A 17,784-nucleotide genomic window follows, 5' to 3' on the forward strand; every position below is an offset into this window, starting at 1 on the left:
GGGTGTCAGGAGGTCAGAGCTCTGTCCGTCTGTGTGCTGCTGACCCACCTCCAACACCCCTCCCTCCCCTGCCTCTCCCCTCCCTGTGTCCTCACCCACTTTCTCCCCTTCCTCTGCTCCATGACCCACCCCTCCTCAGCCCATCCTTCTGCCACCCCCCTGCCACCCCCCTCTTCTGCTTCTCCCCTCCCCGTGGCCACACCCCGCACTCAACCCCGCCTCTGCTGCCCTCTCCACTATCCACCCTCTCTTCTACCCCTTCCATCCCAGAGCCACTCGCTCCTCTGCTCCCTTGCCTGGCCCGATCCACCTGACCCAACTCCTCCCTGCCCCCCTCCCTTCCACCTGAAACAGTATAGCACTGGGCTAACCCATTGGCGACCTTGCCTGCCCCCTCCCACGACCCCTCCGCCTGTCCATCCCATCCACAGTTCCCCCCCCTCCCCCTTCAATCAGTCTCCTTGTCCTCCCCGTACAGGGCTCCCTCCTATTTGCCCCTCCTCTGTTCCCCAAAGTGTCTGACATTCTGTCCTCGCTCCCCTGCCCTCCCCCTACGTGTCTGCCTCCCCCTCCTCTGCATGTCTGTCACTCTCCTCCTCTCCCCGCCACATATCTCCCCCTCCCTCCCTATATATCTGTTCCCCCCCCCGCCCCTCTTCCCCACATATCTGTTCCCCCCCGCCCGTCCTCCCCAGGCTCCTGTTTGATTTATTCACGTGCCTGTGTTTTCTCCCTCTCTTGCTATCTCTGTTTGTGTGCCAGGCCTAGTGAGCAGCCCCTGGCCCAGGGAGGATGTTGTGGTGCCCAGCGACCCGCTCCCCCATCGCCCCGCCTCTCTGCTGCTCCTCTCTCGCCGCCCGGACTCTGCGTCTCCCTGCAACCCAGCGAGGGCCACGGACAGGCCCGCTCTCCACATCCCCCCCTGCCTGGACCTCCGCTCATGCTCTGTGCTGCTCGGATCCCGGGGGCTCCTCCTGGCTGCTGCGTGTCAGGGGAGGGTGCCTGGGTCCGATGGGGGTAGGGGGCAGGTGGGTGGTGAGTGTTATGAGGGAGTGTGGGCTACCTCCCTGTGTTGGCAGTGTGATCACATGTGTCCCTCAGTGTATCAGATCCCTGATCAGCATTTAGTCCCATCCGAGTCCCCACCGCAGACCTGGAGCTATGGCTGTGTTCCTGACCGGAGTAACGGGGAGACCACTGCACTCCCACCCTCAGCCTCCTCCACCCCGGGGCCAGTGAGCAGTGACCACCAGCTCCCAATGTCATCCCCACCCCACACTGCCTACTCCATGTTGAACCCTGTTCTGGGAGTGTACGACAGGACGAAGTAGAGGGAACTTCACTCAGAGCTTAACCCCAGGAGAGTGTGATGAGACAGTGTAGAGGGAATGTTGCTCTGTATAATCCCGGGAGAGTGTGATGGGACAGTGTAGAGGGAATGTTGCTCTGTATAATCCCGGGAGAGTGCAGAGGGAGCTTTGCTGCTCCAGATTCCAGTATCTGCAGTCTCTTGTGTCTCCCAATATATAGAAAGAGTCAGTCCCCACAGTGGTGACCTCCCACAACCCCCCCCCCCCCCCCCCCCCCCCAAGCGCCTCGTTTTCTGTGGGTCGCTCTATACAGAGTTTGTACATTCTCCGTGTGACCGTGTGGGTTTTCTCCGCTGCTCTGGTTTCCTCCCACACTCCAAAGATGCGCGGGTTTGTAGGTTAATTGATTTCTGTAAATTGTCCCCAGTGTGTAGGATAGAACTAGTGTATGTGGCAATCGCTGGTCGGTGTGGACTCAGTGGGTCGAAGGGTCTGTTTCCACGCTGTATCTTTAAACTAAACTAAACTAAACCAGTCCCACAGCATGGAGCTCCCCAGCAGGTTTGTGCTCTGCCCCCAGGGCTGGCCTGGCCTGGCCTGGCCTGGCCACCGCCCCTGCTCGTGGTAGCGTTGGCTCCAGGTCCTGCCAGTTTGCTGGCCAGGCTTCCTTGTTGGGGCTGGGTGAGTGAACGACTGGAGAACTAAACCTTTAGACTTTACAGCGTGGAAACAGACCCTTCAGCCCACCAAGTCCACGCCGACCAGCGATTTAATTTAATTTTTTCTCTCACCCATACACTAGGGAACTGTCATTAGATAATAGACAATAGGTGCAGGAGGAGGCCATTCGGCCCTTCGAGCCAGAACCACCATTAAATGTGATCATGGCTGATCATTCTCAATCAGTACCCCGTTCCTGCCTTCTCCCCATACCCCCTGACTCCGCTATCCTTAAGAGCTCTATCAAGCTCTCTCTTCAATGCATTCAGAGAATTGGCCTCCACTGCCTTCTGAGGCAGAGAATTCCACAGATTTACAACTCTCTGACTGAAAATGTTTTTCCTCATCTCCGTTCTAAATGGTCTACCCCTTATTCTTAAACTGTGGCCCCTGGTTCTGGACTCCCCCAACATTGGGAACATGTTTCCTGCCTCGAACGTGTCCAACCCCTTAATAATCTTATATGTTTCGATAAGATCTCCTCTCATCCTTCTAAATTCCAGTGTATGCAAGCCTAGTCGCTCCAGTCTTTCAACATACGGCAGTCCCGCCCATTACAGGAATTAACCTAGTAAACCTATGCTGCACGTCCTCAATAGCAAGAATATCCTTCCTCAAATTTGGAGACCTAAACTGCACACAGTACTCCAGGTGCGGTCTCACTAGGGCCCTGTACAACTGCAGAAGGACCTCTTTGCTCCTATACTCAACTCTTGTTATGAAGGCCAACATTCCATTGGCTTTCTTCACTGCCTGCTGTACCTGCATGCTTCCTTTCAGTGACTGATGCACTAGGACACCCAGATCTCGTCGTACATCCCCTTTTCCTAACTTGACACCATTCAGATAATAATCTGCCTTCCTTTTCTTACCACCAAAGTGGATAACCTCACACTTGTCCACATTAAACTGCATCTGCCATGCATCCGCCCACTCACACAACCTGTCCAAGTCACCCTGCAGCCTCATAGCATCTTCCTCACTGTTCACACTACCACCCAGCTTTGTATCATCTGCAAATATGCTAATGGCACTTTTAATCCCTTCATCCAAGTCATTAATGTATATTGTAAATAGCTGCGGTCCCAGCACCGAGCCTTGCGATACCCCACTAGTCACTGCCTGCCATTCTGAAAGGGACCCATTTATCCCCACTCTTTGCTTTCTGTCTGCCAACCAATTTTCTATCCGTCAGTACCCTACCCCCAATACCATGTGCTCTAATTTTGCCCATTAATCTCCTATGTGGGACCTTGTCGAAGGCTTTCTGAAAGTCGAGGTACACCACATCCACCGGCTCTCCCCTGTCAATTTTCCTAGTTACATCCTCAAAAAATTCCCGAAGATTAGTCAAGCATGATTTCCCCTTCGTAAATCCACGCTGACTCGGAACGATCTTGTTACTGATATCCAAATGCTCCGCAATTTCGTCTTTTGTAATTGACTCCAGCATCTTCCCCACCACTGATGTCAGACGAACTGGTCTATAATTACCCGTTTTCTCTCTCCCTCCTTTCTTGTGTCCTACACACAAGGGAACATTTACAATTTGCAGAAGCCAATTAACTTACAAACCTGCACGTCTCTGAAATGGGGGAGGAAACCAGAGCAGTTGGAGAAAGCCCATGCGGTCACGGGGAGAACGTACAAACTCTATACCGACAGCACCTGCAGTCAGGATTGTACCCGGGTCTCTGGCATTGTAAGGCAGCAACTCCACTGCTGTGCCACCGCCCCACCTGGGTGAGAGTCCAAGTGGAGCATGTTAAGGACACCTCCTGCCCCTCTCCCCAGCACCCCTGCTGCTCTCAGCGATGACAGAACACTGGGCCCTGCACGGACAGGACCTTCCCCAGAGCCACAGCAAGGTGCTGCAGCTCCAGCCCCTCACCTCAGGATCTCCAGCAAGGAGAGACCACAGGGTTGGGTTGGTGTCCTGCAGTGAAGGCAGCTGAGGGGCGACCTTAAAGAGGTTTATAAAATTGTGAGGGGCATAGATAAAGTGTATGGTCACGGGTTTTTTTTCCCAGTGTAGGGGAGTCTAAAACTAGAGGCCATAAGTTTACGGTGAGAGTGGAGGATTTAAAGAGAACCCTTTGTGCCAATTCTTTCACATGGAGGGTGGTGCGTATATGGAACAAGCTGCCAGAGGAAATGTAGAGGCAGGTTTAAAAGACAGTTGGTCGGGTACATGGATAGGAAAGGATTGGAGGCATATGGGTGAGGTACAGGCAAATGAAACTAGCTCGGGTAGGCAGCTTGGTCAGCATGCATGAGTTGGGCCGACGGGCCAGTTTACGTGCTGTCTGACACTGGAGAGATGGCCACCCCACCAGAAGTGGGTCGGTTACCTGAGGAGAAACACTCTCCTCCCTCCCCAGGCGACTTAATTGGCTGTGGGTTCCCACAGGAATCTTGTCTCCCTTCCCTGAGACCCGAAGGGTTGGGAAACCTACGGAGAGTTCACAGTCACTGCTCCCCACCCCACTCCACCCAGTGATGCTGTCCGGGAGGGAGCGGGACTCCACTCCAAGGGACAGGGACAGCTTGAGGAAGGCCTGGAGCATGTGTGAGGAGGAAGGATGCTGGAGAGGCCGGAGACTCCGGCCCTTGCCCAGCCCGAGGGGTAATGGCTGTCACCCGGAGGCCGAGACCACCCCTACTGAAACCCAGCGAGGGGGGCAGGAGTGGGGTGGGCACGTTGCTGTGGAGCTCAGCCCAGCATGGTCCCAGGTATGGGACAGGGCCACAGCCCAGAGTCCACACCAGTCAGTGCCAACCTGGAACCAGGACCCCAGCTCCTTCGAGCAGCTCCATTGTACGTGGGACATGCTCGTGCATGGAGGTCCAGCCCAGCAACACAGGCCCCACGACACTGCCCACCACTCCCATGGCGGTTCTCACTGCAACACTGACAAAACGGATGATGCCTTCTCCCTCTGCCACTATCACACTCTATCCGACTCTCACTCTCACTGCCTCCCTTTCCCTTCACCCTCTCCCGCTCTCTCTGACTCTCACTTTTTCTCTCTCTCTGCTTCCTCCCCCCTCCCTGTTTCTCCCCACCCTCAGACTCTCCTGCCCCTGTCATTCTCACCCTCTCCCTCAGTTTCTTGCACCACTCTCCCTCCCTCCACAATCTGTCTCCACTTTCTCCTCATCTGTCCTCTTGCCCTTCTCATCTGTCTCCCACGCTGTGTCCCTGCACTCTGCCCATGCCCATCTCCCAGCACTCTCCCCAGCGTACTCTCCCTGTCTCCTCGCACTCTCTCTCCCGCTCACACTACCAGAACTACATCGCGGTCTCGCCCCATCTCACCAGGCTCTCCGCAGCGCGCTCCCCTTGTCTCGTGATGCACTCTCCGAGTCCCTGTGCTCCCCCCACAATGCGCTCTCGTTGACTCCCCACCCGCTCTCCACATCTCACAGTGCACTCCCCACATCTCACAGTGCGCTCTCCACATCACAGTGCACTCTCCACATCTCACAGTGCGCTCTCCACATCTCAGTGCACTCCCCACATCTCACAGTGCACTCCCCACATCTCCCGGCACTTTCCCTGTCTCCTCTTGCACGCACTCCCTCCATCTCACCACGCTCTCCACAGCCTGCACCCAGTTTCCCTACACGCAATCCCCGTCTCACCACGCTCTCCCCCACACACTCTACCCATTGGCCCTGCGTTTTCTCCCTCTCTCCTCTACGGCCTCCACCTCTGTCTCTGGGGAAGGTTTGTGCCTATATGTGATTCTCTTCGGACTGCTCTGTTTTTGTGTGTTATTTTCACTGGCTGTAATGACCTGAATTGGAAATAAAGTGGCCTGCTGTCTGTGCTCCGCCTGCTCTCCTCTTTATTGCTGTCCTCCCAGCTTCCTGCTCATTCTGCAAAACCCCCCCCATCCTGTGAAGAACGAGTGTCTGGGACCGGAGCGGGGCCAAGAGGGTGGGACGGTTGGGGGGGGGGGGGGTTTACACTAGGACGCCTGGCCCCGGTGATACACCCCTCCCTGTGCCTCTCGCTGTCGCTGTCCCCCCTGGCCAGGGGCCGGGTGGAGGGGAGAGGATGAGGCTGCCAGTGCAGTTCCTTGGTTAGTACCACTCCTCGCTCGTGGCTGACACAGCCGCACCACTGGTCGGTGCAGTGATAAACACGGCGGGGGGCGCTGGAGGGGCAGTGAGTCAGGATCAGGAGTAGGGCAGCACAGTGGCGCAGCGGTAGAGTTGCTACCTTACATTTCCAGAGACCCGTGATCGATCCTGACTACAGGAGCAGTCTGTACAGTTTGTACATACTCCCCATGACCTTCGTGGGTTTTCTCTGGGTGCTCCGGTTTCCTCCCACACTCCAAAGACATTCAGATTTGTAGGTTAGTTGACTTTGGTAAAATCGTAGATTGTCCCCAGCGTTTAGGATAATGATAGCATGTGGGGTAATCGCTGCTCAGCATGGACTCGGTGGGCCAAAGGGTCTGTTTCCATGCTGTATCTCTAAAATCTAAAGTAAAGTCTAAAGCAGCAGCAGGAGGAGGCCTCCATTCAATGGGTCCTGGCTGCTGCCCCTGGCCTCCGCTCCTCCTCTGGGTCATTCCCCACAGCCCTCACACTGCCATCTTTCTCTTAAAATGAATCTCCCCTTTAATTTTCACCCACCCCCACCACGCCCCCTCTCGTGATCTGTCTATCACAACCCTCTGGGACTGGGAATGTCTGATTTGCCCCTCTCTGCGAGGTCATCTTGGTCGGCGTGGACAGGGTCTGTTTCCATGCTGCGCGACCGACTGTGTGACCGACATTCTGAGGCCGGTCTCGGACCCCGCGGTCAGCGTTTGTGTCACAAGGATCACTCCTCCAGAGAGAACAGATCCAACCACTTCAGCCGCTGCTGGCAGGGTGGGGAATGAGTGCTGCATCAGTAATGGGTGGTCAGCACAGACTCTCTGGCCGAAGGGCCTGCTTCTCTGCTGTATCTCTGCATGTCTCTGACACTATCTTCCCCTCACCACGGATCATCCCGGGATCAGCCTCTCTCGGAACGCTTCCATTACCAGTACATCATTTGTTACATAAAGGCACCAAAACTACCCAGATCCCCAGGTGTGGCGCAGCCAACATCCTGTGCATCTGGGACAATACTTGCCTATTTCCAACCTTCAATCCTCCTACGGTCATCGTGCGGTTTTGTTTCTGCAGCTGCCCGCTAACCTGTGATTTGTGCAGTCTCTGTATCACATGGCCACCTGCCCTCCCATCTACGTTCGGGTCACCCGCAAGGTTGGGATCCATGTACTCCAGGTTGTTCATGTGAACAGCCGAGAGTCGAGGACCCGTCCCGGACGCTCCGTTGCTTGCCCCTAGTCTCCCATGCAGGGTCCCAACCCAAAATGGTGACTGCCAGTATTCTTTCACAGAGGCTGCTTGAGCCGCTGAGTTCCTCCGGCAGATTGTTCGTGGCTCCAGATTCTGCATCTGCAGCCTCCTGTGTCTGTATTCCCACTCTTTTGTTAGTGTGACAGCCCAAGCAACACATTTCCTCCAAGGCTGTGAGCTCTTGTGCTCAAACCTGCTCTGTGGCATTTTGGTAAACGCCACCTGAAAACCCAAAAGCATCACCTCTCTAGCTCTCCCTCGATAGCCTCTGTGGGTCACTCAGTACTGCGTACAGTTCTGGTCTGCCGGCTACAGGAAGGATGGCATGAAGCTAGAAAGGTGGCAGAAAAGATTCACGGGGATAGTCATACAGTGTGGAAACAGGCCCTTCGGCCCAACTTGCCCACACTGACCAACATGTCCCATCTACACTAGTCCCACCTGCCTACATTTGGCCCATATCCCTGGAAATCTGTCCTATCCATGTACCTGTCTGATTGTTTCTTAAGCATTGCAATAGTCCCTGCCTCAACTACCTCCTCTGGCAGCTCATTTCATACACCCACTATCTTCTGTGGGGAAAAAATTACCCCTCAGATTCCTACCAAATCTTTTCCCTTCACCTTAAACCTATGTCCACTGGTTCACAATTCCCCTACTTTGGGCAAGAGACTGTGTGTCTACCCAATCTATTTGTCTCATGATTTTATACGCCGCTATAACATCGTATATATTGTCGGGACTGGAGGGTTTGAATTATAAGGAGAGGTAGGATAGGCTGAGGTTGTTTTCACTGGAGCATAGGAGACTGAGGGGTGATCTAATAAAATCATGAGGGAAGTGGATGAGACGACGGTTACAATATTTTTCCCATTCTAGGCTTAGGGACCCTAAGAAGGAGGGCACAGGTTTACAGTGAGAGGGGAAAGATTTTAAAGGGACATAAGGGGCAACTTTTTCACATAGGGTGGACGTTTCATAAAATGATCTGCCAGACGAAGCTGTAGAGACGGGAACAATCGCAATGTTTAAAAGATATTTAAACAGGTGCTTGAAAAGTATCTTGTAAGGGTATGGGATAACGGGGGCAAAGGGGTCTCGCATCCTGGTCGGCATGGATGATTTGGGCTGAAGGGCCTGTGATCATGTTTTTTGATCTATGACAGACAATAGACACAAAATGCTGGAATAACTCAGCGGGACAGGCAGTATCAGACTGAAGAAGGGTCTCCACTCAAAAAGTCACCCATTCCTTCTCTCCGGAGATGCTGCCTGTCCCGCTGAGTTAATCCAGCATTTTGTGTCTATCTTCGATGGAAACCAGCATCTGTAGTTCCTGACTACATATCTATGACGGACACTCTGGATGAATGGACTTACCGTTCAAAAAACCATTCTGACCTGAATTGATCATCTACATGTGCTGGATTGTAGATTCCAGCATCTTGCCAGTGGCACATGTTGGTCTGTGGGATACAAGGTTGTGGGAAAGATGGCGGCCCCTCTCCGTGTGACCCTTTGTGTGGGGCAGGGTAATGGTAGCGGAGGTTTAACTACACCGCATTTGACAGCAGCGCCTGCCTGTCTCTCTGCTCCCCACCAGGACGGCAACGGGTCCTTGCGGAGGAGTGGCTCCTTTGGGAAGATCCGGGATGTTCTGAAGCGCAGCAGTGAGATGCTGGTGAAGAAGCTGCAGGGAAACGGGCCACCTGAGCCCAAGAACCCCAGGTACAGGGAGCGGGGGCTGGGTTCCAAACATGGGGGGTGGGGGGGGGGGGCTGGGAACCGGGGTAACTGGAGGGGCTTCCCTCCTGAGGGGGTGCGGTGGTTTAACTAAAGCAGTCGAGTTACTGTAAATGAAGAACATCACTTCCCACACTGCAATGGGGTCACTGAGCTCTCTGTCTGTCTCTCTCTCTCCCTCATGCTCGCTCTCTCTCTCTCTCAATAGACAATAGACAATAGACAATAGGTGCAGGAGTAGGCCATTCAGCCCTTCGAGCCAGCACCGCCATTCAATGCGATCATGGCTGATCACTATCAATCAGTACCCCGTTCCTGCCTTCTCCCCATACCCCCTCACTCCGCTATCCTTAAGAGCTCTATCCAGCTCTCTCTTGAAAGCATCCAACGAACTGGCCTCCACTGCCTTCTGAGGCAGAGAATTCCACACCTTCACCACCCTCTGACTGAAAAAGTTCTTCCTCATCTCCGTTCTAAATGGCCTACCCCTTATTCTCAAACTGTGGCCCCTTGTTCTGGACTCCCCCAACATTGGGAACATGTTATCTGCCTCTAATGTGTCCAATCCCCTAATTATCTTATATGTTTCAATAAGATCCCCCCTCATCCTTCTAAATTCCAGTGTATACAAGCCCAATCGCTCCAGCCTTTCAACATACGACAGTCCCGCCATTCCGGGAATTAATCTAGTGAACCTACGCTGCACGCCCTCCATAGCAAGAATATCCTTCCTCAAATTTGGAGACCAAAACTGCACACAGTACTCCAGGTGCGGTCTCACCAGGGCCCGGTACAACTGTAGAAGGACCTCTTTGCTCCTATACTCAACTCCTCTTGTTACGAAGGCCAACATTCCATTGGCTTTCTTCACTGCCTGCTGAACCTGCATGCTTCCTTTCATTGACTGATGCACTAGGACACCCAGATCTCGTTGAACTCCCCCTCCTCCTAACTTGACACCATTCAGATAATAATCTGCCTTTCTATTCTTACTTCCAAAGTGAATAACCTCACACTTATCTACATTAAACTGCATCTGCCATGTATCCGCCCACTCACACAACCTGTCCAGGTCACCCTGCAGCCTTATTGCATCTTCCTCACAATTCACACTACCCCCCAACTTAGTATCATCTGCAAATTTGCTAATGGTACTTTTAATCCCTCCGTCTAAGTCATTAATGTATATCGTAAATAGCTGGGGTCCCAGCACCGAACCTTGCGGTACCCCACTGGTCACTGCCTGCCATTCCGAAAGGGACCCATTTATCCCCACTCTTTGCTTTCTGTCTGTTAACCAATTTTCTATCCATGTCAGTACCCTACCCCCAATACCATGTGCCCTAATTTTGCCCACTAATCTCCTATGTGGGACCTTGTCGAAGGCTTTCTGAAAGTCGAGGTACACCACATCCACTGACTCTCCCTTGTCAATTTTCCTAGTTACATCCTCAAAAAATTCCAGTAGATTTGTCAAGCATGATTTCCCCTTCGTAAATCCATGCTGACTCGGAACGATCCCGTTACTGCTATCCAAATGCTCAGCAATTTCGTCTTTTATAATTGACTCCAGCATTTTCCCCACCACTGATGTCAGACTAACTGGTCTATAATTACCCGTTTTCTCTCTCCCTCCTTTCTTAAAAAGTGGGATAACATTTGCTATCCTCCAATCCACAGGAACTGATCCTGAATCTATAGAACATTGAAAAATGATCTCCAATGCTTCCACTATTTCTAGAGCCACCTCCTTAAGTACTCTGGGATGCAGACCATCAGGCCCTGGGGATTTATCAGCCTTCAGTCCCATCAGTCTACCCAAAACCATTTCCTGCCTAATGTGGATTTCCTTCAGTTCCTCCATCACCCTAGGTTCTCCAGCCCCTAGAACATTTGGGAGATTGTGTGTATCTTCCTCAGTGAAGACAGATCCAAAGTAACGGTTTAACTCGTCTGCCATTTCTTTGTTCCCCATAATAAATTCCCCTGCTTCTGTCTTCAAGGGACCCACATTTGCCTTGACTATTTTTTTCCTCTTCACGTACCTAAAAAAACTTTTGCTATCCTCCTTTATATTATTGGCTAGTTTACCCTCGTACCTCATCTTTTCTCCTCGTATTGCCTTTTTAGTTAACTTTTGTTGCTCTTTAAAAGAGTCCCAATCCTCTGTCTTCCCACTCTTCTTTGCTATGTTATACTTCCTCTCCTTAATTTTTATGCTGTCCCTGACTTCCCTCGTCAGCCACAGGTGTCTCTTACTCCCCTTAGAGTCTTTCCACCTCTTTGGAATAAATTGATCCTGCAACCTCTGCATTATTCCCAGGAATACCTGCCATTGCTGTTCTACCGTCTTCCCTGCTAGGGCCTCCTTCCAATCAATTTTGGCCAGCTCCCGCCTCATGCCTCTGTAATCCCCTTTGCTATACTGTAATACCGACACTTCCGATTTTCCCTTCTGCCTTTCCATTTGCAGAGTAAAACTTATCATGTTGTGATCACTGCCTCCTAATGGCTCTTTTACCTCTAGTCCCCTTATCAGATCAGGATCATTACACAACACTAAATCCAGAATTGCCTTCTCCCTGGTAGGCTCCAGTACAAGCTGTTCTAAGAATCCATCTCGAAGGCACTCTACAAACTCTCTTTCCTGGGGTCCATTTCCAACCTGATTTTCCCAGTCTACCTGCATGTTGAAATCTCCCATAACCACCGTAGCATTACATTTTTGACACGCCAATTTTATCTCCTGATTTAACTTGCACCCTAAGTCGAGGCTACTGTTTGGGGGCCTATAGATAACTCCCATTAGGGTCTTTTTACCCTTACAATTTCTCATTTCTATCCATACTGATTCAACATCTCCTGATTCTATGTCACCCCTTGCAAGGGAATGAATATCATTCCTTACCATCAGAGCAACCCCACCCCCTCTGCCCACCTGTCTGTCTTTTCTATACGTTGTGTACCCCTGAATATTCAGTTCCCAGCCCTGGTCCTCTTGTAGCCATGTCTCAGTGATCCCTACAACATCATACTTGCCCATGACTAACTGAGCCTCAAGCTCATCCACTTTATTTTTTATACTACGCGCATTTAAGTACAACACTTTAACTTCTGTATTTACCTCCCCTCTCACATCGTTCACAATTGGCCCTGCCCTTAATTTCTTTTCCGCTCTAGAACTTCTGTTCCCATTCTTCCGAGAGTCTTTTGCAATATCTCCTGTATTCCCTTTTACCTCATCTTCATATTCACAATTTGTTAACCCCTCCCCCCCACTACTTAGTTTAAAGCCACAGGTGTCACACTAGCAAACCTGCCTGCCAGAATGTTTGTCCCCCTGCTGTTAAGATGCAACCCGTCCCTTTTGTACAAGTCACCCCTAGCCCAGAAGAGATCCCAGTGGTCCAGAAATCTAAATCCCTGCTCTCTGCACCAGTCCCTCAGCCATAAATTCATACCCTCTATCTCTCTGTTCCTGGCCTCACCAGCACGAGGTACCGGTAGCAGTCCAGAGATAACCACCTTCGACGTCCTACTTCTCAGCGTTTTTCCCAACTCTCTAAACTCCCGCTGTAGCACCTCCTTCCTCTTCCGCCCGACGTCATTCGTGCCCACGTGCACAACGACTTCAGGTTGATCGCCTTCCCTCGCTAGGATTTTCTGAAGCCGGTCTGTGATGTGTTGAACCCTGGCACCAGGGAGGCAACAGACCATCCTCAAGTCCCTCCTGCTGCCACAGAATCTTCTATCCGTCCCTCGGACTATGGAGTCACCGACCACTACGGCTCTTCCAGACTTCGGTCTCCCCTGTCGTGTATCCTTGCCAACAGGTCCGCCACTCGGACTGGAAACGTCTTCTGCCCCGACAGTTCCCAAGAGGGTATACCTATTTGCAATAGGCACAGCCACTGGGGTCTCCTGTAGTCCACGTCCACTCCCCCCGGAAACAGTCTCCCACCTTCGCTCGACCTGGACCCTTGGCGTGACACCGTTCTCTCTCTCTCTCTCTCTCTCTCTCTCTCTCTCTCCTCTGTCTTTTCTCCCTTCCCTTCTCTCTCCCTCAATCTTTCTTTCCCTATTCATTTTTCTCTCTCTCATTCTCTCCAACTTCCTCTTGCTCCTTGCTCGCTCTCTCCTCACCCCTCACCCTCACTGGGAATGCTACAGGGGATGTTATGACTGGGGTGGGGAGGGGTTTCTCACAGTCTGACCCTCCCTCCCTCCATGCCCACAGCATGAAGCGAGCATCCTCGCTGAACTACTTGAACCGGAGCGGAGACGACCTCTTTCAGGTACAGCTGGCGGTGGGTGAGCTGGGGTGGGGAGAGGAGCAGGGAGAACCACACGGGGAAGGGAGCAGCATGAGTGGACAGTGTGGGCAGGGACATGACTGTGTGAGAAGGGGATGGGGGACATGGTGGAAGTGAGAGGGCCAAGTGGGGAGGGTGGATGGGGTGGGGAGGGTGGATGGGATGGGGAGGGTGGATGGGATGGGGAGGGTGGATGGGGTGGGGAGGGTGGATGGGGTGGGGAGGGTGGATGGGGTGGGGAGGAGAGATGGACCTTGTGGCAGGGGAGCAGCATTCGGGACGGGGAGGGGATGATGGGGCATGTGGATTGGGGAGAGTGGTTTGGAGGATGGAACGGTGTGTAGGTGGTGTGGTTTGGGTTGGATGGGGTGGGGAGGGTGGTTTGGGGTGGGAGAGATGGTTTGGGGTGGGTTGGATTGGAAAAGAGGGGGACAGCGGACCCTATGGAGCGACTGTGTTCCCCGGTTCCTGCTATCTCCCAATGCCCCTTCCACCCCTTGGACAAGCCGGGCCCCTGGGTGCCGCCACTAACGGAGTCTCTCTGCTCCACAGGCTTCCCGGAGTAACCTGTCCGAGACGCGGGGTCTGAGTTCCAGCAACGTCGACCTGTCCCATCGGCACTCCCTCCTGGGACAGAACTAGGGACTATCCCCACACTGCAGGAATCCTCCCCCTCCCGACCCCCCCCCCCCCTCCCGACCCCCCCCCCCCCCCCCCTCCCCTGCCCTCCCCATTCACCTTTAGCCCCTCGAGTTCGTGCTGGCCACAATCCCCTCCCTCCCCAGGGCAAGTCCCCTGGTGCAGAACAGAGCCCTGAAGAGGGGGATAGTGGACAGGATAGGATGGGGAGGGAGGGCCAGAGAGGAGAGGGGGAAAAGGCATGGGGAGGTGCTGCTGTCTCACTCTCCAGAGACCCAGGTTCGCTCCTGACATCGACCGCTGTCTCTGTGGAGATTGCTTGTTCTCCCCGTGACAGATTGGGTTTCTCCCAGGAGCTCTGACTTCCTTACACATCCCAGAGGTTGTGTGGCTTGGGGTGGGTGGCTGTATATTACCCCTGGTTAACTGGCTGCTGTATATTACCCCTATTATGGTGAGAAGTAGAATATGTGGGAGAAAGGGTTAGAATGAGTGGGGACTGAGGGTGCTTATGAACCGGTATGTACTCAATGGGCTGAATGGCCTTTTCCTGTGCGGTAAGGCAATAATGACAGCCTGTAGCGGGGGGATGGTGGAAGAGTTGAGGGTGTCACAGAACATGTTAGACAGCAATGTGGGGACTGGGAGAGGGGGATTGCTCTGCGGGTTGGCAGAGAGTCGATGGGCTGAAGGGTGGATGAGCAGAGGGAGCAACTCCTTCACCCTCGGGAAGTTCCCTTGCTCCCGGGGTGGAGTTCCCTTGCTCCCGGGGGGACGCTCCCTCACCCGGGGTGAAGCTCCGTCACCCCAAGGGAAGAAAAGCTCCTTCACACCAGGGCTTCTTCACACCTCATCAACCAGTTCCTCGGTCTCCCCCGGAATGCCAGTATCGGGGTTAGTACCCTCTCCACCCCCATCTCCCTGCAGCCCATTCATCCCACTCCTTTCCGCTCTGTGCCTGCAGGATCCCTTCCCCTCCCTCCCCGTTCCTGCCACCAGCCCACTGAGCTCGGCCCTGGGTCTCTGTGGCTGGTGATGGGACAGGGCCCTGGGCCATGCCTTGCACCTCGCTGCCTGCTTCCTGCAGGAAGCAGTGAGTGGGGACAGGGTCTGCCCCGGCCTGGCCCCGCAATCACCAAACTGCTCCCGTCTGACTGCAGACACGTTTGACACTACAGGAAACTGCTCTTGTCCAAAACCTCGTAACAAAAGGCCAGCCCTTACAGCCGGCACTGGGTGCAGTCTTCCCTCAAACACTATGTACAGGAGAGTGGTTCTCTCGCCCAGCAAACCAAACCTTACCTGCGATTCTCCGTAGTTGTAGACATCTGAATGGACCTGATTTAAATATTCTGGACACAACCCACACTTGAAGCAGACTTGACCAAGTGGGTTCAAGTCATGGTGACGTGAACAGAGTGAGCTGAAAATATTCAGCCAGCAACCTGCCGTGAAGATGAAGTGAACATCTCTGGTTGATTGACTGGTCCACAGGGCTCACTGACCTGAACCATGAACCTGATTCCTCTCTTCACAGGCGCTGCTTGACCTGTTGAGTGTTTGCAGTGCTCTCCATTTTTATTTTGGACTTCCAGCCTCTGCAGAATTTTGCTCAGGGTCCCAGTGCTTCTTTGCTGCAATCTTCAATCGCTTTCCTTCAATAAAGTTTGATTTTAAAAGGAGAGCTGTGTGATATAACCAAGGCCTCCATCTGTCTGGGAAGGTCAGCGACTCAGACAGACATCTAGGTTCTCTCACTAACGTGCTTGAGTCAAGTCGACTGTGACTCAAGTCAGAAGAAGAAACGAGGAACTGCAGGTACTGGTTTACATAAGAAGACACAAAGTGCATCAATCTGAAGAAGAGTCCCAACCTGAAACGTCACCTATCTGTATTCTCCAGAGTGTCTGAAGAAGGGCCCCAACTCTAAACCGCGTTCTCCGCCAATGCTGTCTGAGCTGCTGAGCTACTCCAGCACTTTGTATCTTCACATGACTCAAGTTCGATTGTGTTGATCGTCATATGACCAGCAAGGTATCCTATGTTACAGTTAAGGCGTTGGTGAGGCTGCATTTGGAATATTGTATTCAGTTTTGGTCGCCCTATTATAGGAAACATGATGTTAAGATGGAAAGATTGTAGAGATTTACAAGGATATTACCAGGATTTGAGGGCCTGATTTATCATGAGGCTGGGCAGGCCAAGGCTTAATTCTGGGAGTGCAGGAGGCTGAGGAGTGACCTTATAGAGGTGTATTGGATCACAAGGGGAATAGATAGGAAGAATTTGCAGTCTTTTACCCAGAGTAAGGAAATCAAGAGCCAGAAGACATAGATTTCAAGTGAGAGGGTAAAGATTTAATAGCAACCCGAGGGGCAACGTTTTCCACACGGTGTGGCGACTATATAACAGAGCTTTATTTGTCGTTCGGTACCGAAGTACCGAACGAAACTACATAGCAGTCATAGAAAAAAAAAAGAACACAAGACACATAACCCCAACACAAACGTCCATCACAGTGACTCCAAACACCCCCTCACTGTGATGGAGGCAACAAAACTTCCACTCTCTTCCCCACGCCCACGGACAGACAGCTCGTCCCCGACCGACCCGCACAGTCCCCGCACCGGGCGCTGAAACGTCTCGCGGCCGAACCGGGCGATGAAAGGCCCGCGACCAAGCCTTGCGCAGCTAAGTCCCGTGGTCGAGCTGCACCGGGCGATGTCAAGTCCGCAGCCGAGCCGCACCAGCGATGAAAAGCCCCGCAGCCGAGCTGCACCGGGCGATGTTAAGCCCCGCGGCCGAGCCGCACCGGGCGATGTTAAGTCCCGCAGCCGAGCCGCACCAGCGGTGAAAAGTCCCGCAGCCGAGCTGCACCGGGCGATGTTAAGCCCCGCAGCCGAGCTGCACCGGGCGATGTTAAGTCCAGCGGCCAAGCCGCACCGGGATGTAAAGTCCAGCGGCCAAGCCGCACCGGGATGTAAAGTCCAGCGGCCAAGCTGCACCGGGATGTAAAGTCCAGCGGCCAAGCCGCACCGGGATGTAAAGTCCAGCGCCCAAGCCGCACCGGGTGATGTAAAGTCCAGCGGCCGAGCCGCAGCGGGCGATGTTAGGCCCCGCAGCCGAGCCGCACCCCGCGCCGTGAGGAAGAGAAAAGAGCCCAACCTCTTTCTTTCACTCAAGTCCTGGCAACATCCACAAAAATCTTTTTGCACTCTCTCCAGCTTTATGGCATCTTTCCTGTATCAAAATTGCAACTCTCAATCTCGCAAGAAGCATCAGTCCTCTGAGACATTGGCCTGCCAGCTCTGCCCCTCTCTACCCTCTTGGTATCACGTGGGGACGGGGAGATGCACATTCCCAGGTACTGCAGACCCAACACCCCTGCCTCAATGGGTAAAGGTGTCCCGAGCTATGCTTCATTTGTTCAAGGAATGGAGGGTTTGCCTCTCGCCTGCTTTCATGTCTCCCAATGGGATCTGACTGTTGGAGAATGCCCCTGTGAAGCAGTACATTGCCCTTGAAATGAAGTTATTATTAAAAAAATTAAAAATGTTGGAGGAACTCAGCTGGGGGAGAGGGCTGGAAGAGAGTTGGGGGCAGGACAAAGCCAGGCAAGTGATAGTCAGAGAGCGATACAGTGTGGAAACAGGCCCTTCGACCCAACTTACCCACACCGGCCAACATGACCG

At 53.1% G+C, this 17,784-nt stretch overlaps 1 protein-coding gene across 4 annotated transcripts in view; it reads left to right on the forward strand.

Moving 5' to 3' along the window:
* Window positions 1-15,738, forward strand: part of LOC144591159 (kinesin light chain 1-like) — a 36,641-nt gene extending 20,903 nt beyond the window's left edge. For 2 of the 4 annotated variants that reach the window (XM_078395454.1, XM_078395455.1), the window contains exons 14-16: window positions 9,001-9,125; window positions 13,378-13,435; window positions 14,006-15,738. In XM_078395454.1, coding sequence (XP_078251580.1) covers window positions 9,001-9,125; window positions 13,378-13,435; window positions 14,006-14,095 — 273 coding nt within the window. In that variant the 3' untranslated portion in view covers window positions 14,096-15,738. Of the gene's footprint in view, window positions 1-762; window positions 5,863-9,000; window positions 9,126-13,377; window positions 13,436-14,005 lie in introns of those variants that run through there. The other 2 variants (XM_078395456.1, XM_078395457.1) reach the window with 2 other exon arrangements.
* Window positions 15,739-17,784: the final 2,046 nt, after the last annotated feature.

This window comes from Rhinoraja longicauda, unplaced genomic scaffold (genome assembly GCF_053455715.1).
Source record: "Rhinoraja longicauda isolate Sanriku21f unplaced genomic scaffold, sRhiLon1.1 Scf000624, whole genome shotgun sequence".
Lineage (NCBI taxonomy): Eukaryota > Metazoa > Chordata > Chondrichthyes > Rajiformes > Arhynchobatidae > Rhinoraja > Rhinoraja longicauda.